General features: G+C 36.8%; 1 protein-coding gene across 1 annotated transcript; it reads right to left on the minus strand.

The window, feature by feature from the left end:
• Positions 1 to 1,287: 1,287 nt before the first annotated feature.
• Positions 1,288 to 17,519, minus strand: LOC105331348 (uncharacterized). Its single transcript, XM_066076995.1, has 24 exons — positions 16,988 to 17,519; positions 15,429 to 15,708; positions 14,753 to 15,304; positions 12,668 to 12,840; positions 12,284 to 12,524; positions 11,904 to 12,005; positions 11,136 to 11,287; positions 10,594 to 11,010; positions 9,370 to 9,660; positions 8,917 to 9,196; positions 8,262 to 8,816; positions 7,645 to 7,793; positions 7,239 to 7,488; positions 7,049 to 7,153; positions 6,784 to 6,944; positions 6,193 to 6,617; positions 4,454 to 4,703; positions 4,076 to 4,355; positions 3,435 to 3,986; positions 3,162 to 3,340; positions 2,829 to 3,078; positions 2,375 to 2,479; positions 2,104 to 2,258; positions 1,288 to 1,873 (listed from the first exon to the last, which is right to left on the minus strand). The coding sequence occupies exons 1-24, from the start codon at positions 17,246 to 17,248 to the stop codon at positions 1,445 to 1,447; spliced, it is 6,594 nt and encodes a 2,197-aa protein (XP_065933067.1). The 5' UTR covers positions 17,249 to 17,519; the 3' UTR covers positions 1,288 to 1,444.
• Positions 17,520 to 17,876: the final 357 nt, after the last annotated feature.

The raw sequence follows: 17,876 nt of genomic DNA on the forward strand, positions 1-17,876 counted from the left end.
AAGAGTGATAAAAATAAGTGTAGCTCTTTATAGTTCTGTAGACATTTGTTTAAGATTTGAAGATTCAAATCTTCAATGAAATCATAGACCATGAGAGTGTCTATCAGCTTATACTACTAAATTGGAATAAATATTTATACTAAAATTGATATTGCTTAGCCCGCATTTCCTCTAATTTTCTTAAATTTTGAAGAAATTTTGATTATTTTTTTATGCTTCCAATAATAAAATATTTTTACTTTTTATGTATTATGAAGACTTTATATAAAGATATAAATTGACAGAAAAGCTAATATATTGACCGTTTCATAAGAGAGAAAAACTGATTTTAGTGATTTTTTCACAAAAATCAATGTATAGAATGGGCGCTTTAAAAAGCTTATAAAAATGTTATTTGATAGGCAAATCATATTTTAAAAACATATTCTGAAACCAAAGTATCATATTATTAGTTCACATTAGTAAAAAAAATCCAACATTATTGTTATTGTTTTTAAAATGCTAAAACAGACTCATTATATATATATAATCTGCAGCAATTCTGAATTGCGCAACATGTGATATTTTCCTACGCCAATATTACGCCAAAAATATAGTCCTTGTTCCATTCTAAACATTGATTACATTTTACTATGCCAAGTTGTATGATAGTAAAAAAGAGAGAAAAATATACTATTTTAATTTCCTTTCATCTTGATTTAATGAACAATTAATCAAATTTACGTTTGACAAGTCGAAAACGTGAAAAGACTCCTTCCTTAATGTGGTAAAATGGGATAATAAAAGAGCAACATTATACTAGTATTTGAGACCAATCATATGAAATTTAGGCAAGATACAGCGCGATATATTTGTTTTATTTGCTACGAAGCGAGAATATTGTTAAACCGGGTTCGAATGACATCTGTCATTTTAACGATAGAATATTCAATCTATGTTTGTTAGAGAACATTGATATTTTACTTATAAAAGATCGATATCATTGTCATTGGTTAAACACTGTTGGCAAGGGGCAAAAGGTCGAAAACAGTCAACTTGGCAATTTAGGGGTCAATAGGTGAAGGACTGTAATTTTTGGTCAAATCAAAGCATATGCGGATCCAGAAATGTTTCATGGAGGTCCGAATGTTATTTCAGTTTGCCAGGGGTATGAGGCATATTTTTGGTAATTTTATAATGTAAATTTGAAAAAATTTGAGTTTTGCAGTTGTGGTCTGAACCCCCCCCCCCCCCCTCTCGTCTTTTAGATCCGCGCATGCAAAGGTGAATGGAAAAATAAACTAATTTGATTAAATAGTTAAGACTTTAATGCACATGTTATAATTTCACACAATGGCAAATTGCATGCAGAGTCAATAAAGGATATTGCAAAAAAAGAAGGAAATATAATCAATGTATTTCTCAGTACATTTATAAAGACGTAAAAAAATAATCACGGTTCCCGTCATCCTGAAAGCGCATTTTCCCAGACACAAGTTTGTGAAGCAAAATCGAAGACAGTGCCTCCAACACATGACTGCACCCACTGATTCAAGCCACTGTCACAGTGAATGTACATGTGTGGGTCCGGATGCGGAAACATGGTGATACCATTGTTCAGTTGTTCCTGCGTACATGGATTCGAGGCTTCGTGATGCTGGTCCGCGATACATGTGTGGCTTTGCTGGTTCCAAACCAGGCTAGGGGGACAGCTCGTGACCCACGCATTTAGCCAAACGTCACAGTGGATGAATTTTGTATGATCTTTGCTGTATGCGAAGAAATATTCGTTACTGGCGAGGGCCTGCGAAGTGCAGGGGTTTGTCACATCTGGGTCAAGGGGAGCTTTGTCGCCGGTGACTGTTGCTGTTGTTGACCCACAAGAATGGGAGCCCTAAATAACATAGAGAAAAATGAAGGACTTGTTAGATAACATTATATTACAACTGTTCTTTTATTCCTCTTTTATGAAAGTTAATTGACTAATAATGTAGATAACATTTAGTCATGGCTTGAATTGAAACCTGTCAATAATAAAAAACGACAGGATGCAATTTCCTTGAAAAAATCAACAAAACATCTCTCAAATCAACAGTATAACTATTTGTGCCTTGAATACAATACCTGCTGATAGCGTTCTCCCTGTGGACACTGCGTTATGTACATCTTGTGATGGTAATCACATTTTATAAACTTTGTATAGTCATATGGATGCGGGAAGAACAGTTGGTTATTTCGTATTGCTTCTTCTGTACACGGATTTGGGATCGATGTTTCATCTGGAATTTTAAAAAAAATCATTCATAAGTTAAGCTTAAATTTTGTAGATTTATGATATAATACTGAAACTTACTATATATAGTATTGTATTGTATATCGGTGCATGAACATGTACCTGTTGAAGAACTGCACAAATAGTGTTTGTATTTCTCATGAAGCAGGAAGTCCGTCTTCGTACATTCACGTTCATGTCCATTTTGACGACAAATAATTTCACTTCCTAAAAATACAGGTCACTAACTATGAATTTAATTTCAATAGCAACTTTTCGGGCCTTTCCGGCAAGCTCGGAAAAACACCTCGAATGTATAACCTAGGCGTCCATTACAACCCCCCTTTTTATAAAACTTGATATAAATGTTGACTCCATTTTGTATAAAATTCTAACATCCGGTGATGTTAATACATTCGAGGTGTTTTTCCGAGCTTGCCGGAAAGGCCCGAGAAGTTGCGATTGAATTTAATTTATCTCAAAACCAAACATCTTGAAATATTTTTCTAAAAGTGCATGCGAGTTGGCTTGATAGAAAACGATCGGCTTGGAATGTAGTTCAATGCACTATCGCTACCTGATTGGTTGACAGAGATGATGGTCGTATTGAAGTGGGCATCACTGCAGTTCTTGAGGCCGGCGGCTTCCGCCGGCAGGTGCGTACCAACAAAGGTCATGTACAGTGGACGGCCATCCACCGTCTTCTCCAGGGATAAGATTGCAGGGTGGCCGTCCGTGGCCGTCAATTTGTCGCTGTACAGGGCAGCGCTTGGATGAGGGTTATCGTAAGACATATACACGTGGACTATTCCACAGTTTACACTCACCTGTAGAACGGTTTTGAAATAAAATCAATGAATTATGTTCTTCTTAGGAAGGTAATGTCAACATTTCTACTTGTAAAACTTACTTGCAAAACATTCTGTATATCTGTATTATTTGTCGGGAGACCAGTCCCACCAGTCACAGAGACCGTAAAACTTTCAGTTTTGTTTGGTTGTAAGCCCGTTGTCGACGTATAGTTTGTTGAAGGTCCCGTGTTTGTGTCATTACTGTTCATAGGCGGAGAGGGACCAATTACTACTGGAGCTAGATCAAATAAAAAATAATGATTATCAAAAAGGTAATGTGTTGATCTTATAGTGAACACTTTTGCAAGAACTGAAAGTAATCTTATATGTACCTCTACAAGCTGCCTTCTGTATTTCGTAAATCAAGCTATCAATATCAGAAAACCCTGTCAAATAAAACACATGGGTACAGTTAGGGTCACTTGCCATTGCTTCCAACTCATTGCCACAAATACTTCCGACACCAAGAGCAAACAACACTATTCCCTCTTCTTTTGCTAACGTTGCCTCTTCAGCGGTATTCAAAGCGCTGTTTGAACACCCATCAGTGATAACGAGAGCAACCTTAGTTGAGCTAGGTCTAGATCCATTGCGAAACACTGCCTCTCTGGCCAGTCGAATTCCCGCCGCTGTGTTTGTACCGCCGCCATTGTACCTTGCACTGTCGATAGCATTGTGAAGGTCAGCTTTATTGCTGTATGTACCAAAACCAAACTCAACCGTAGCATAGCTATCGAACGTCACGACCGCTACTTCTACAGCATGTGGACCTATCTCAAAGTTGTCGGTAACGTTTTTTACAAAGTCCAGCATGACTTTGAAGTCTGTGCTTCCTATGCTTCCAGATTCGTCTAGAATGAACCCGATGTCGAATTGACAGTCACCTGAAAGTTAGTGACAAATAGGTTAGATGCATAATGAAAACAATACGACATGTATTTACTTAACGTTATTAGGACCATAAAATCCTCACCTACAGGTAATTGCTGCACCTGGGTAACGAAGTGACTTGACGTCTTCTCCGGATGATAATAGGTCCTCCATATATCAGCCTGTCTTTCTAGGACACCAGGTGTATTATCTCCAAACCTATACTGCAAAACCAAACTTGCAGCCAGCCCTGAATATAAGGGTATTGTGAGGTCCGTCCATGATACATTACCCCAGTCTATGTTCAAATTCTCTTGAATAAGCAAATACTGCTTTCGAAGCAAATACGTATTCTTGGTAGAATTAAAGTCTGATTCTGTAACCTGTTAATTAGTTTTCAAATAATTATGCTTTAACGATAAAAAGTAATTTGTATTTGATAAAATCCAATAGTTTAAATTTCATTCAGCAATTTGCAAACCTGCCAAATTCCACCATTAAAGTTAGGTCGAAAGGTATTGATGTCCAATCCATCCCGAGATTCGACATAGGCAAGTCTTCTAAGAAACAGCCTATCGTTTGGATAAATGCATTTTGCTCTGATGATGTCCACTACTGCCTGGACAATATCTGCACCCGTCGCACGGTCCTCGCGCGTGCGGTCAACGGCAGAGTAGCAGACGTTTAACAAAGCAATGCACAGCAATAGCAGAAACATTGTTTTAACGCAATGTCACTCCGTGTGCACTGTTTATATATGCATGCATGTTTACAGATGTTGGCAGGAAGTGCACTAAAATTATATTGTTGTTTAGAGCTTTTGAAATGTTTTAGACAGTTTGCAAGAAAGCCGCTAAGTCAGTCTGTTTCAATCATTTCAGAAAGGAATATTAATTACGGTTGATTAGAAATCAAACGAAGTTGTCTACAACAAAATCTTTCAGCCATTGAGAAAGGTGAAAAGGGAAGACTATGTTGTTAGATACTCAAACACCGGTACCTGAGTGTGAAATATATCACCGAGAAGGTGTCTTATTCCATTATGCTCAGGCACGTACATGTACACCGTTTTGAAAGTGGGTGGGGTGCAGACTTACCGTAACACCAGTCCTTGAAATTCTTATCCGTGAGCGGCAGTAAAATTATTGCCTCGTTTCTTAAAATGAGTCTTGGTTTTTGAATTTTCCCTATCTATAATTGTTTAACACTCCCCCGAAAATGGCCATTTTAATCGCAAAATGCCAATGACTATTTCATTTACACAACATTTAGCAGTGTGTAAAAGTTATAAAAAAACCCCGCTAAATACTTAAACATAGTTCAAATGGTCGTTAAGGAGACTTGGGGTCAACGAATTAACTATCAAATCTACCTAAAAAAATATTAGCGTTTATTAATTCTGAGTTTTTTCCTATATCTTTATAAAAAAACTCCTATTCTAAAAGAGCTCAATGCAGTCTATACAAATGGTCATGATCATTCTATACGTCAATAAATGTACAAGAAAATTGACAGTTTCCGAAAGAAATGGGAGGATTCAACCCTCTGTTGCATGTGTCTGATATATCATAGACAGTATGAAAATAAAATAAATGCATTCCATAGTTTGTTTGTAATAACATACATGTATATCTATTAGGCAATAGAAATAACTCACAAAAAGGAATATAGAATGATTTTAAAGAACATATGCAGTGGGGCCTTGTCTATCCGGAAGCTTTCGTTCCCAGTAAAATCGTCCGGATAGGTGAAGCGTTCGGATATCTGAAATAAGTCTACTTTTGTCATATCTACACAACCCTAACTTTATAAAAAAAAATATGAAGATACGCTTGGATTCATTATTGAAGCATGTCTTAGTGATGAAATTTACCTTCGTTCTATCAACATCCGTAACTATATGTTCTATACGTCAATACTCAATAGAAGTACAAAAAACGACTTAAATACTTGTTAGACATAATAATTGTCAATCAATGAATAAATTAGTCCATCGGTTACACAATCAGTTAGTAAGTAAACATGTAGGCAATCAACCAGACATGGTATCAGTTTCGATCAAACATAACGCATGGTCAGGTTTTTCAGAGACAAGTATTTTATTTATGCTTTGTGCTTTCATAAAAATTGATTCGAAAACATGCGCACTCTGTACATATCATATTTTTTAAAGTTTTTAAAATACTGGCATCATGTACAACAATCATTTTAGTCAATTACCCCAAAATTGAATTAGATTGCCAGACACAATTCTGTGAGGCGTAGTCAAAGACCGTGCCCGCGACACATGACTGCACCCAGGGGTTCAAACCATTGTCACAGTGAATGTACTTGTGGGGGTCCTGGAGGGGGAACATGGTGATTCCTTGGTCAAGCTTATCCTGCGTACACGGATTCGAAGAGGAATGCGTGTCCTCGATGCATGTCTGAGTTTGCTGGCTCCACACTAAATTCGAGGGGCAGTTCAAAATCCATGCATGACCCCACACGTCACAATGAATGAACTTTGTTTTATCTTTTGTGTAAGTGAAGAAGAATATGTTGTTCATCAACGCATGCGCTGTGCAAGGATTGGAAAGGTTGGGATCTAGGGGAGTCTTGTCGTTGGTTATTGTTATAGTGGTGGATCCACAAGAGTGGGACCCCTATAATAATGACCTTATACATTAATACACAAGTTTTTCAAAACTTAATATTAATTACACAAAATTTTCCTTATTTCGTTTCAAATTTGAGTTTTCATGGTAGGAAACAATCATTACATGCATGGTTGAATAATTTCATTTTCATCTCAAACATATCATAACTAACCTGATGGTATCTTTCGCCATTCGGGCACTGTGTTATGTACATCTTTTGTTGGTAATCACACTTGATGAATTTCGTGTCGTCGTATGGATAGGGGTGGTATATTTCGTTGTTCTGTATGGCGGTTGCAGTGCATGGGTTTGTGACAATTAGTGTATTGAGATCTGTATCAAATAGATCATGGTAGTATTTTTAATAGTATCACAATACAAACAATATATTCAGAAGAAACATTATCAGGGAGATAGAAATATAAAAGAATTATTACCGCCATTGGTTCTACAAAGATACTGTTTGTACTTCTCACTCAGTTCGAAGTCTGTCTTGGTGCATTCTCGCTCTACCTTGTTTTGGCGGCAGACGATTTCAACATCTAAATTGAACAATCCATACACACAAATTGACAATATTTATTAGTTAGAAATACAACACAATTATTGAAATCCAACGTGTTTTACCTGTCTTGTTTTCCTTGGCGATACCAATCACATACTTTGCATCGCTACAGTTCCTCAGACCAGCAGCTTCCAGCGGAAGTTGAGTCCCCACAAACGATAGATATAACGGCCGTCCATCCACTATTCGATTGAAGTACAATATGGCGGGGTGGCCGTCTGTAGCTGTTACCTTGTCACTGTACAGTACTGGACTTGGATGTGGATTATCATAGGACATGTAAATATGGACAATGCCACAATTTACAGATACCTTTAAAGTTTAAATAGATGTTACTTCAAAACCATGCAGTGCATTATTGTGATATAAAAACGGTAGTTTATGTTCATAGTTTACACTTTACACGTAATATCATCATATTTTTGAAACACTAATAGGAAGAACAGTATTTATGAATAAATGTCTCACATTCATTTTTGTGTCGGTGTTGTCGGTGGACGGTGGTATAAACACATCTACGGTTTTATTCATAACTTCGACAATTTCCGTGATAATTGTATTGTTAACAGGGGTCGATGAAGTCGGTCCAGTTGTGGGATTGACCAACGTAATCGGAGCTATTACGGATAAAAGAAATTGAAATATTAAACAAACACAGGTAAATGACTATGAGACCTACCGCCATTTCCAGCTCCCCGAAAATTTGCTCACATTGTTTTTTCGACTTACACCCCTATATATCTTTTTGATGCTATCGCAATGAGGTTTCGATTTAGCCCGAAAATTTATGTGAACAAAAACTATTTTCAAATAATACTATTATATTGTATTACATTTATACATGAAGTAGGCATAACTTTTTAAACGATATTTTCTTAACAGCTATCTTTTGGTTTGGAAGTTTAAGTTTAAAAAGTTATATTAATGAAAAAGATAACTCATTAATGATAATTCATTAGAATGAATTCCAATGGGGTGAATATCGTGAGGAGTGTGGGTCAGTTCTGTCCTCAAGGATTTGATTTTAGAACATGAACATTCCATTCAATAACAGGAAGTCAGATATATACATATAATGAACATACCACGACATGCAGCTTTCTTGATCTCGTACACCAAGCTGTCGATTTCTGAAAATTGCGTAAGGAAGAAAACATGAGTACAGTTTGGATTGCTGGCAACTTCATTGAGTTCCATCTCATTAACATCTCCGATCCCGATCGCAAATAGCACTATTCCGGCATCCTTGGCGTACGAGGCCTCTAGAACAGTACTGGGATAATAATTTGAATATCCGTCTGTAATGACAATTCCTACTTTTACAGAATTGGGTCTCGTGTTGTGCTGGAACACCCCTCGTCTAGCAGTGCGGATTCCGTGTGCGGTGTTGGTACCGCCAGCGTCGTACTGTATGCTATCAATTGCAATTTCAAGAGCGGCGTGAGAGCTAAAATCTCTAAAACCAAATTCTACACGTGCATAGTCACTGAAAGAGATGGCAGCTACTTGGACTGCATCAGGACCAATTTTAAACTGTTTGGTGACATTTTTAACAAAGTCAAGAATCCGGAGAAAATTCAGAAATGTAATGCTCCCTGATCCATCCAGAATGAAGGCTAAATCAATTTCACAATTTTTATCTGGAATAAAGAAGATAAGAATAGTTATATAAATAAAATGTTAAAAAACATATATTTTTTTATTTCTAAAAATGATGTTCATTTCTACAGTATGATTTACTTTCATCTATCTGGTTGACTTCCGATATAAAATAATGAGGCGATTGTCCTTTATGGTAGTTGTCCACCCAGAAATCCGCCTGTCTCTCTATGACACCCGGGGTGTTGTTTCCTGCTATCTGTTGAAGTTTGAGGCTGGCTGCTAGTCCCGAGTACAGGGGTTTGGTCAGGTCGGTCCATTCTACGGCTCGCCAGTCTATGTTCAGCTTATCTTGTATAACTTGGCACATATCTTCTATTCCATAACATTGTTTGGTGGACTCAAACTCTGACTTTTCCACCTATTTTAATGATATATCTAAACATATAATTTTCATATTTTAATCCTTGTGGTAAACAGGAAATTAGATTTTTCTTTTAAAAAACACTACAGTAACTTTAAATCTTGACTGCATTTTATAGCATGCTACTCTGTTGAAAGAACGTTTTTATATGATATTATAATACCAAGTACCTGCCAAATCCCACCGTAATAATTCTGTCTGAAGGTGTTCGTGTTCCTCCCATCTTTAGATTGTACGTAGGCTAGACGTCTTAGGAAGACCCTGTCATTGGGATAGATGCAGTTTTCCCGGATGAGGTCGACTACAGCCTGTACAATGTCAGCTCCCACGGCACGGTCTTCTCGTGTGCGGTCTACAGCCGACAACACCAATCCCCAACACAAAACACAGAGCAATAGCGCAACAACGCGCTGCTTCTGTTGGGCATCCATCATCTTTGTCTCATCAAAGCCAAACGCAACCTGTGCTTAAAGTATCACTCGCAAAGATGTTTGTTTGCCTTAGATAAAGACAATTACAGATATGGAGTTTAGAAGAAGTTCAAATGATAAAGCCCAGAAAGCATGTTCAAGAGGTTGATTTGATAACAATTGTAAATAGGACATATTGTTTTTCTTTAACGGAACAAATTCTTGTATCACGGCACCTTAATCTTCGGTATAAAATGTGTGTACCAAATACTACATTTAATAACTGTATAGATCTATTAAAAATCTTAATTGATTTCATTGTCAACGTTCTACTGTTTACCAAGTATTTGTATATCGCACATACTTTCTCTGAATTAAAGCGGCATAATACCCGGAATTGATTAGAAAGCCGATGTTTGCGAACATGCATTTCAGCAATAAATAATTCATTGTCAATTAATTTTGACCTGGTGCGTGCATTTGCTGTCCTCAAACACCGTTAGCCCAGTTAACTCTTCACCAGTGTTCAATGTCCCCTAAATAGAAACTCATTGCACCTTTGATTACTTTATCAATTCTTGATCCCGGAACATATGAAATTATCTCGGCGTTGCTAAGGGAAGAATAGGAGTTATGGACTTTGTGTCATTTCCACTAAAAGGAGTACTTGAAACATTTTTTATGAATTCGTAAGCCACCGAAATCCAGGCCACTGAACAAGGCATTATCACTCACAAACATGATTGGTTCAATCAAATATCTTGATATTGCATGTGAGAGAACATTGTTTACTACAGGAGTTCAGTAAAAAAAACAACGATTATTTTTTTATTTTGCAAAGATAATTTTAATATTTCAATATAAAAAACGAATCTTTATCTGGTTTGAATACATCAATTCATAAGCAAATTAAATTCTTGACAAAAAAAGCATCAGCTTAATTTATAACGCATCTTCTCCATTACGTAGATCGGACCATTATCCTACAGGCGCAGTCTCCCAGACACAGTTCTGCGAATCAAAATTAAACACCGTGTGGGGTGTGCAGGACTGGACCCACGGGTTGAGGGCGTTGTCACAGTGGATATATTTATGGGGGTCGTGATGGGGGAACATGGTGTGGCCCTGATCCACTTTGTCCTGTGTGCACGGGTTTGTAGAGGTGTGTACATCCGGTGTACATGTTTGTTTAGCCTGGCTCCAAACCATGTGGGAGGAGCAATTAGAGACCCACGCGTGGCCCCACACGTCACAGTGAATGTACTTGGTATTATCGTTGGGGTAGGCGAAGAAGAACTGTTGACTGATAAGGGACTGTGGTGTACAGGGGTTTGTAAAATCCGTTGCCAGCGAGACCTTGTCTCCTGGCGTTACCTGCGCAGACCCACAAGAGTCGGAGCCCTGTGAATAAACACTCAGAATTAAATCAACTTTAGTTAGTGTTTATTTAGGATAAACAACACCATTGATGTTTATGCATCCTTAAAAATTCACACCGGTATCAGCAACAACATAAGCGCACATACTGTTGTGTAGCGTTGTCCATCCGGGCACTGGATGACATACATCTTCTGCTGGTAATCGCACCTGATGAACTTGGTGTCGTCATATGGGTGAGGGTGGTAAAGTTCTTTGTTTAGGAGAGCAGTGTCAGTGCAGGGATTTGGGATAGCGATATCTACAATTAAAATTTTAAAAAACCTTTGGATATGGATGCAATCATGACCTCAGTTTGAGGGTTTTTAAATTTCGATTTTTAAAAAAGTAACTAAAATATAACTATATTTTTATTACTGCGTCAAAAATATGGCTGGGCTTCGTCATCTTTTGCGGAAACTCGAAAGGTTGGGTATCTATATATGTTGCCGCATTGTTTTTTAATTGTCATGTATTACAGACATGAATGTTCATTAGCTAACACTTGCATCTTTCAAAGGTATGCTAAAACCATAACCAGCGGTCACAAATAGGTAATTACAATAAGACTTACAATGAAACATGTGCCTTGCTCTTTGTCGCTTTAAGTATTTCATATAAGAACTGTCTTGTAAAAATAAGTAGTAACCTTTCTTAATAAGCAGAGAAAAACTGCTTCTCCAAATAAATGTCACGGGTAACTAAAAGAGGCCATGACAGCAGTTGGTATTGAAGATACATGTGTTTAAATGCCTTCATTTTTAAGTATCGATATCAATAAAAAATCTTGAAAGGAATAAAGCAATCAATCAATCAATCAATCAATCAATCAATCAGTCAGTTAATTATTGTACTAGGATTATTTAACACATACTTACCACCAGACTGACAAACCATGTCCTTGTAGGACGACTGGAACTCGAAGTCCTTTTTGGTGCACGGTCTCTCAATGCCATCCTCTTTGCAAATCACTTCAACTTCTACGTACAGACAGAATATATATACATGTAAACAAGTAGTAACTTACTGGAAGTTAAAAAAACCTTTATAAATGTTTGAATGATTTCAATAAAGTTACTTTTTAAATGTATTTAATTGTACAATCGAATATAATAAATAATACGTGTATAGTTGGCAGATATTATTTTTTTTTTGCTAAACAAGATAGAGGACTTCAACAGTTGAAGGAATAAAAAGTTGAAATATATTTGGTCAAATTGATATACATGTATATGTATATTGGACCATAATTACACACTGGACATATTAATGTGAGCAAATGTGGTAAGGTAGTTGGCATCGGTGCAGTTCTTCCCCTTGATGCTGTAGGGTGACCCCACTGACGTCAGGTATAGCGGCCTGCCGTCTGCTGTCTTATTCAGGAACAACAGTGCCGGATGTCCGTCCGTCGCGGTCAGTTTTTGGCTGTAGAAGACGGAGCTAGGGTGAGGGTTGTCAAAGGAAGCGTACACTTGTACCACTCCACAGTTCACCTTGACCTATCACAAACATCGGAACAAATCACAATTAGTTCAAAAGCCCACATGGTTCGAAAAGGGCATTATAGCTGGAATATTTCAAAGGATATTTTCATCGCCTAAACAAAAAGTGAGTAGGTTTCGCCGACAGATTGGATTTTTACCTCCAGGACGTTGTGAGCGCCCGTGGTGTTGGACTCCGTCCTCTGTGTGACAAAGGCGAGCGTGGTGGTGGTGTCGATGTGGTGCTTGTAAGTAACATTTAACCTCACTCCGTGTATATCCACGCTTGTGCCGTTCATACCAATGACGCTGTTCGAATCCACGACGATAGGTGCTACAAACAAAAAAATCCTATCGTATCGTTCTACCCCAACACCACATTTTGAATGTTCAAAATTCAAACAAAAAATGTCCCAAACAAATTACTTGTATTATATGTACATTTATTTTAATTTTGGTGATAAAATCAATAATTCAAAGCTTATTAATAAATCCCTATAAAAGTGAAATTTTGATAAAAATATGTAGATATATGTAGAACTTGATTTTTGATGTCTACTTGACACATCCATGATCTGGATATGTTATACACCTTCGTGTTGTTCGAATACAGAGAAACTAAGATTATTCCAGTCCTTAACATCAGCATGCACTTTAGAGTAAGCCGGATTTGAGATGCAATCAGTATTAAAATTGAACTAAACTTCAAGGTTACTTTCATGACAAGATATCTCGACTAAATGGAAGGTCCGGTATATGCATTGAATGATTATCCAGTAGTGTTTGCTTTGTGTTCATATTTGGCTTTGCATAGGCGTCGGAACCGGGGGCTAGGGGGTCTTAGCCCCCCCCCCCCCCCCCCCACTTTTTTTGCAAAGTTATACCTAACCATTAGAAACATAGCATGATAGAGGGTTCAGCCCCCCCCCCCCACACACACTTTTTCTCGCCGGAAAGATTATTGTTCCTAAAGAAGATGGGGGAATAAGATGGCGCAACTGCCCATTTGGTTTAGTCGTAAAATACAATTTCAAATTTAACATTTTTCAATTAAATATATTTGATATGTTATAATATAAGTTTACAAAAGGGTTATTTATAACTTTATTCAGTTTGAAATATTTTAAAAAAACGATAAGAAAAAAAATAAATCCTTAAGGTTTGGTGGTATCGAACCCACAACCTAAAAACCCAAGTTCTATAAAGTTACCTAGTGTCTGGTGCTCTAACCACTGAGCCATTTCATTCACAACAAATTGCGTTGTTTAAATGCTATATGAGACGTTTGCCACGAATTTACGGACTTGTGTTATTTTTCTAAAACGTTCAATTGTTGGACTACAAAATGATATTATTAAAGTATAGTGGGTCATCTCTCCACATTTTTGTTGATTAAAATCGGTTTTAATTCCATCAAACCGCATTTAGACTATGACAAAAATATGGAGCTCAGACCCACTCTATAAAAGAAAAGGCATTGAAGTTATAAAAATGACACTATTTGGAGGTTTTGACACGCATACCCCAGTTTAAATCAACCTATTGCAAGTATTTAAAATATTTAAAAAACCGATGTTACGTTTAATATACATTGTTTTTAATTATTTTATTTTAAAGTATCAGATTTAATGATATTTTAATTTTGCAGTATCTATTCATTCTTCATATGGGCATTTTACACGCCTTATTCACCCATCTTCTTTACCTTGAAAGATAGAGAAGTTGGATTCAGAAGCATAAGAAGCACACTAGCCCCCCCCCCCCCCCCCCCCCCCCCCCCGGATTAGGAATTTCATGATTTTGGGAGAAAAAAAAAATCGGGTAAGTAAGTTGTTTTTTTTTTTTTGAAAGTATAGGTATACTTCCCCCCCCCCCCCCCCCGGATTAGGATTATTTCCATGATTTTGGGAATTTCGTTTTTCTCAATATTTCGGAGGATTAGTCTAGCCCCCCACTTTCAATTTGCTTCCGACGTCAGTGCTTTGAATAGTATAAATGTCGCATTTATCTATGATTATATCATTTCTTACAACGTAATCTATATTAATGTCTAAGCAGATATTTTTGGAAGAAAACTGATGAGTAATACCCATAATAATTTTGTTTTGCTCCAAAATATCAATTCATCTTTCCGACATGAATTATATCTCGGATTATTATGACAAAACATGTACAAGAACACGCTAATTTTTATGTGTTCAACTTGTATTGAATACGTATATATATAGATCCATATTTGTACCCACCTCGACAAGCTGCTTTTTCGATTTCTTGGACTACATTGTCAATTTCCGAGAATCCCGCCAATAAAATCACGTGGGTGCACTCAGGTGGACTAGATATGGCTTTCAACTCTGCCTTGTTTATGTTTCCGATTCCAAGTGCAAATACGACGATTCCCGCTTCCTTGGTTATCTTTGCCTCATTAATCGTGTCTTGGAAAGAATCTGATGATCCGTCCGTAATGACAAGGGCGACTTTGGTTGCACCTTTCCGTGAGCTGGTTTCAAAGACAGATTCCCTCGCCAGCTTTATCCCTTTATTGGTGGCAGTGCCTCCTGCGTCATAGTTAATGAAGTTCATGGCTCTTTCCAAAGATGCATGATCTTGATGTTCTTCAAATCCAAATTCCAACCTCGCCGTATTACTGAAGGACACGACGGCAACTTGGGAGTTTCCAGGCCCTATGTTCAATCCACGGGTGACTTTCTTCATGAAACCGAGCATGTCAATAAAATTAAAGTACCCGATACTCCCCGAGGTGTCCACAATGAAGGCTAGGTCTATCTGACAAGTAGCTAAAAAAATCATTTCAAAAACAAGCATGACACTGAATACATGTACTTTAATCTTTAAAACGGCGCAAATATCCCCATCTCTCCTTTGTTTAAAGGTTACATCAGCTATTATTTGAATCCCTACCCCTTGCGATCTTTTGAATTTCCGTCAGAAAAAACGTCTTGGTCTTTCCATGCTGGTAGTTGTTGATCCAGAATTCCGCCTGTTTGTTTACATCCCCGGGGGTGTTGTTTCCCGCCCTCAGCTGTAGCAACAGACTAGCAGCCAGTCCCGAGTACAGGGGTTTGGTCAGATTCTGCCACATCACGCTCGTCCAGTTTATGTTGAGTTTGTCTCTTATTATCTTGCACTGATTTTTTAATCCAATGCATGATGAAGTTAAGTTGAAATCTGCTTCCTCAACCTGTAAGATAATCCACACTAATAATAATAATAATAATAATGATAATAATAATGATGTCCTTTATTTATGCAGGATAGCACAATTAGTTTTCAAAACTAGTTCACATTGTGGTCCTGAAAACGAATTTACAGACAGCAACTATATACAGAAACTGACAGAACATACCAAACATGTATTTCTGAGAGATAAATAAATATACATTATATAAGATTTAAACTACATGTAATTGCCTAAAATAGAGCCATACATTATATAAACCTTCGATGAAGAATAAAATACAGGCTATCAAATGAATGAAAATAGTCTCTGAGGTAAGCATATTTAAAAGATTCAAAAGTTGGGCGACATGTTAAAAAAAAGAGATATATTATTCCATATAAAAGCGCATCGTAAACTGTAAAAGATCTTCTATAAAAATATTCTGTCTTTGCCCTTGGAATGTATAATGCATTACTTTGGCTTAATCTGGTTGAACTTGTATTTATTTAATTAAAATATTTAAAAAAGTCTAGATAATTTGGAGTTAAATCATGTAAAACCTTAAAAACAAGAATAATTGTTCTGTACACAAAGTATCTGCAAGAGGCATCCAATTCAATTGCTGTAGCATTTCTGACGTAGATGAGTAAAAATATTAGTTTAAAACCACCCTAGCGGCTCGTTTTTGACTATACGAAAAAGAGCAGTGCCTCAATGCCTACCCGAGAGTCATTTTAAATTTTTTTTTTTAATTCGAATGTATTTTAAAATTTTATTTACAATCATGAAAGTTCCTGAAAAATCAATTTTATGATCAAAGAAAGAAAGATAACACTTTATGTAAATCAGGTAACTGTATTATAGAAAGAAAAAAAGCAAAAAAAAAAACCCTAAACCCCCCCCCCCCCCAAAAAAAACCCCTATATCTTTTAAGAACCCCTTTTAAATAACATTTAAGCAGGTTTTGAAGATAATCTATTCATATGAAATACTAGTACATAATATTAAATTAAAAAACGCCTTTTTTATTTTTTCGATTTTTAATGATGAATAAGTCGATCGTCTGCTTTTTTGGAATCCTGGATACCAAATCCTTTATTCTAAAAACTTTTTTTTTAAATGAGTAACTAAAAAGATCAATCAGTTAATCAATATTTCAAGAATCTGTTATGCATGCGTTGGTTATCTACAATAACATTTCTTCCTTCCAAGTACCAGTTTATTATATGACTGTGTTGAAAAACAGAAGAAAATATAATTTTAAAAAATCTCTCAAATTTCAATTAGTCTCTACACGTACTTGCCAGATTCCTCCGTAAAAGTCGGGTCGGAATGTCCTCACGTCCAGTCCGTCTTGGGACTGAACATAGGCGAGGCGTCTGAGGAAGACCCGGTCATTGGGGTAGATGCAATTCTCGCGGACAATGTCCACCACGGCCTGTACGATGTCTGCCCCCACTGCTCGTTCCTCTAGGGTGCGGTCAGTGAAGCCCTCACAACCCAGACAAAACAAAATGGCTATGTATAGAGCCGATAACGTTGAATATCTTCTACCAATCATCTCCCCCAAAAAATTATGCCGAATTTTCTGATGAGATAGATGCTTTGGATTTATTTTCAAAATATTTAAGTCTCCTAGGTGATGAAACTAACAACTGCGTCATTTTTAACAAGTTTTCATTTTCTAATCTTCGAGTGTTTACATTAACTTAAAATGTGTCCGAAATTCTTGACCAACGCTTGATAACACCAGTGGTCACTTGTGGTCACTTTCAGTAGGATTGCCCATTACATATGACCAGGCCTTTCTCACACCAAAATGCAATGGGTTAAAAGCGATGTAATGTATGAATAAAGCCATGATAAAGCCAATTCACGTTACGTAATAACGTTTTTTTTTATGTGTAGACATATTTGTATATAGTATTTGATTATAACCTGTTCTAGAATAATTTATTAAAATAAAGGGAAATTATAATCTACCGGCTCTGTAAAAAAAATACTTCAAGTGTCTGTGATGTGATCATGGTATGAAGATAATATGGATGCATTGCAATTTGTTGCAATATTTCACCATTTCTTAAGATACACGTGATTGTACACACTATAAATGCATATTACACGTCAGAATGTATCGAATTAATAAAAACAAGCGAACAAGATTTAAATGTTACTTCGATGGGTTCGCC

This window comes from Magallana gigas, chromosome 2 (assembly GCF_963853765.1).
Source record: "Magallana gigas chromosome 2, xbMagGiga1.1, whole genome shotgun sequence".
Classification (NCBI taxonomy): Eukaryota; Metazoa; Mollusca; class Bivalvia; order Ostreida; family Ostreidae; genus Magallana; species Magallana gigas.

Coding starts and splice junctions, on each gene's coding strand:
- LOC105331348 (XM_066076995.1), bottom strand. CDS start 17,248: ATGATTGGTAGAAGATATTCAACGTTATCGGCTCTATACATAGCCATT. Junction 12,841..14,752: donor CGAAAAAGCAGCTTGTCGAG/GTGGGTACAAAT, acceptor TTTTGTTTGTAG/CACCTATCGTCGTGGATTCG. Junction 2,259..2,374: donor TTTGTGCAGTTCTTCAACAG/GTACATGTTCAT, acceptor TTAAAATTCCAG/ATGAAACATCGATCCCAAAT.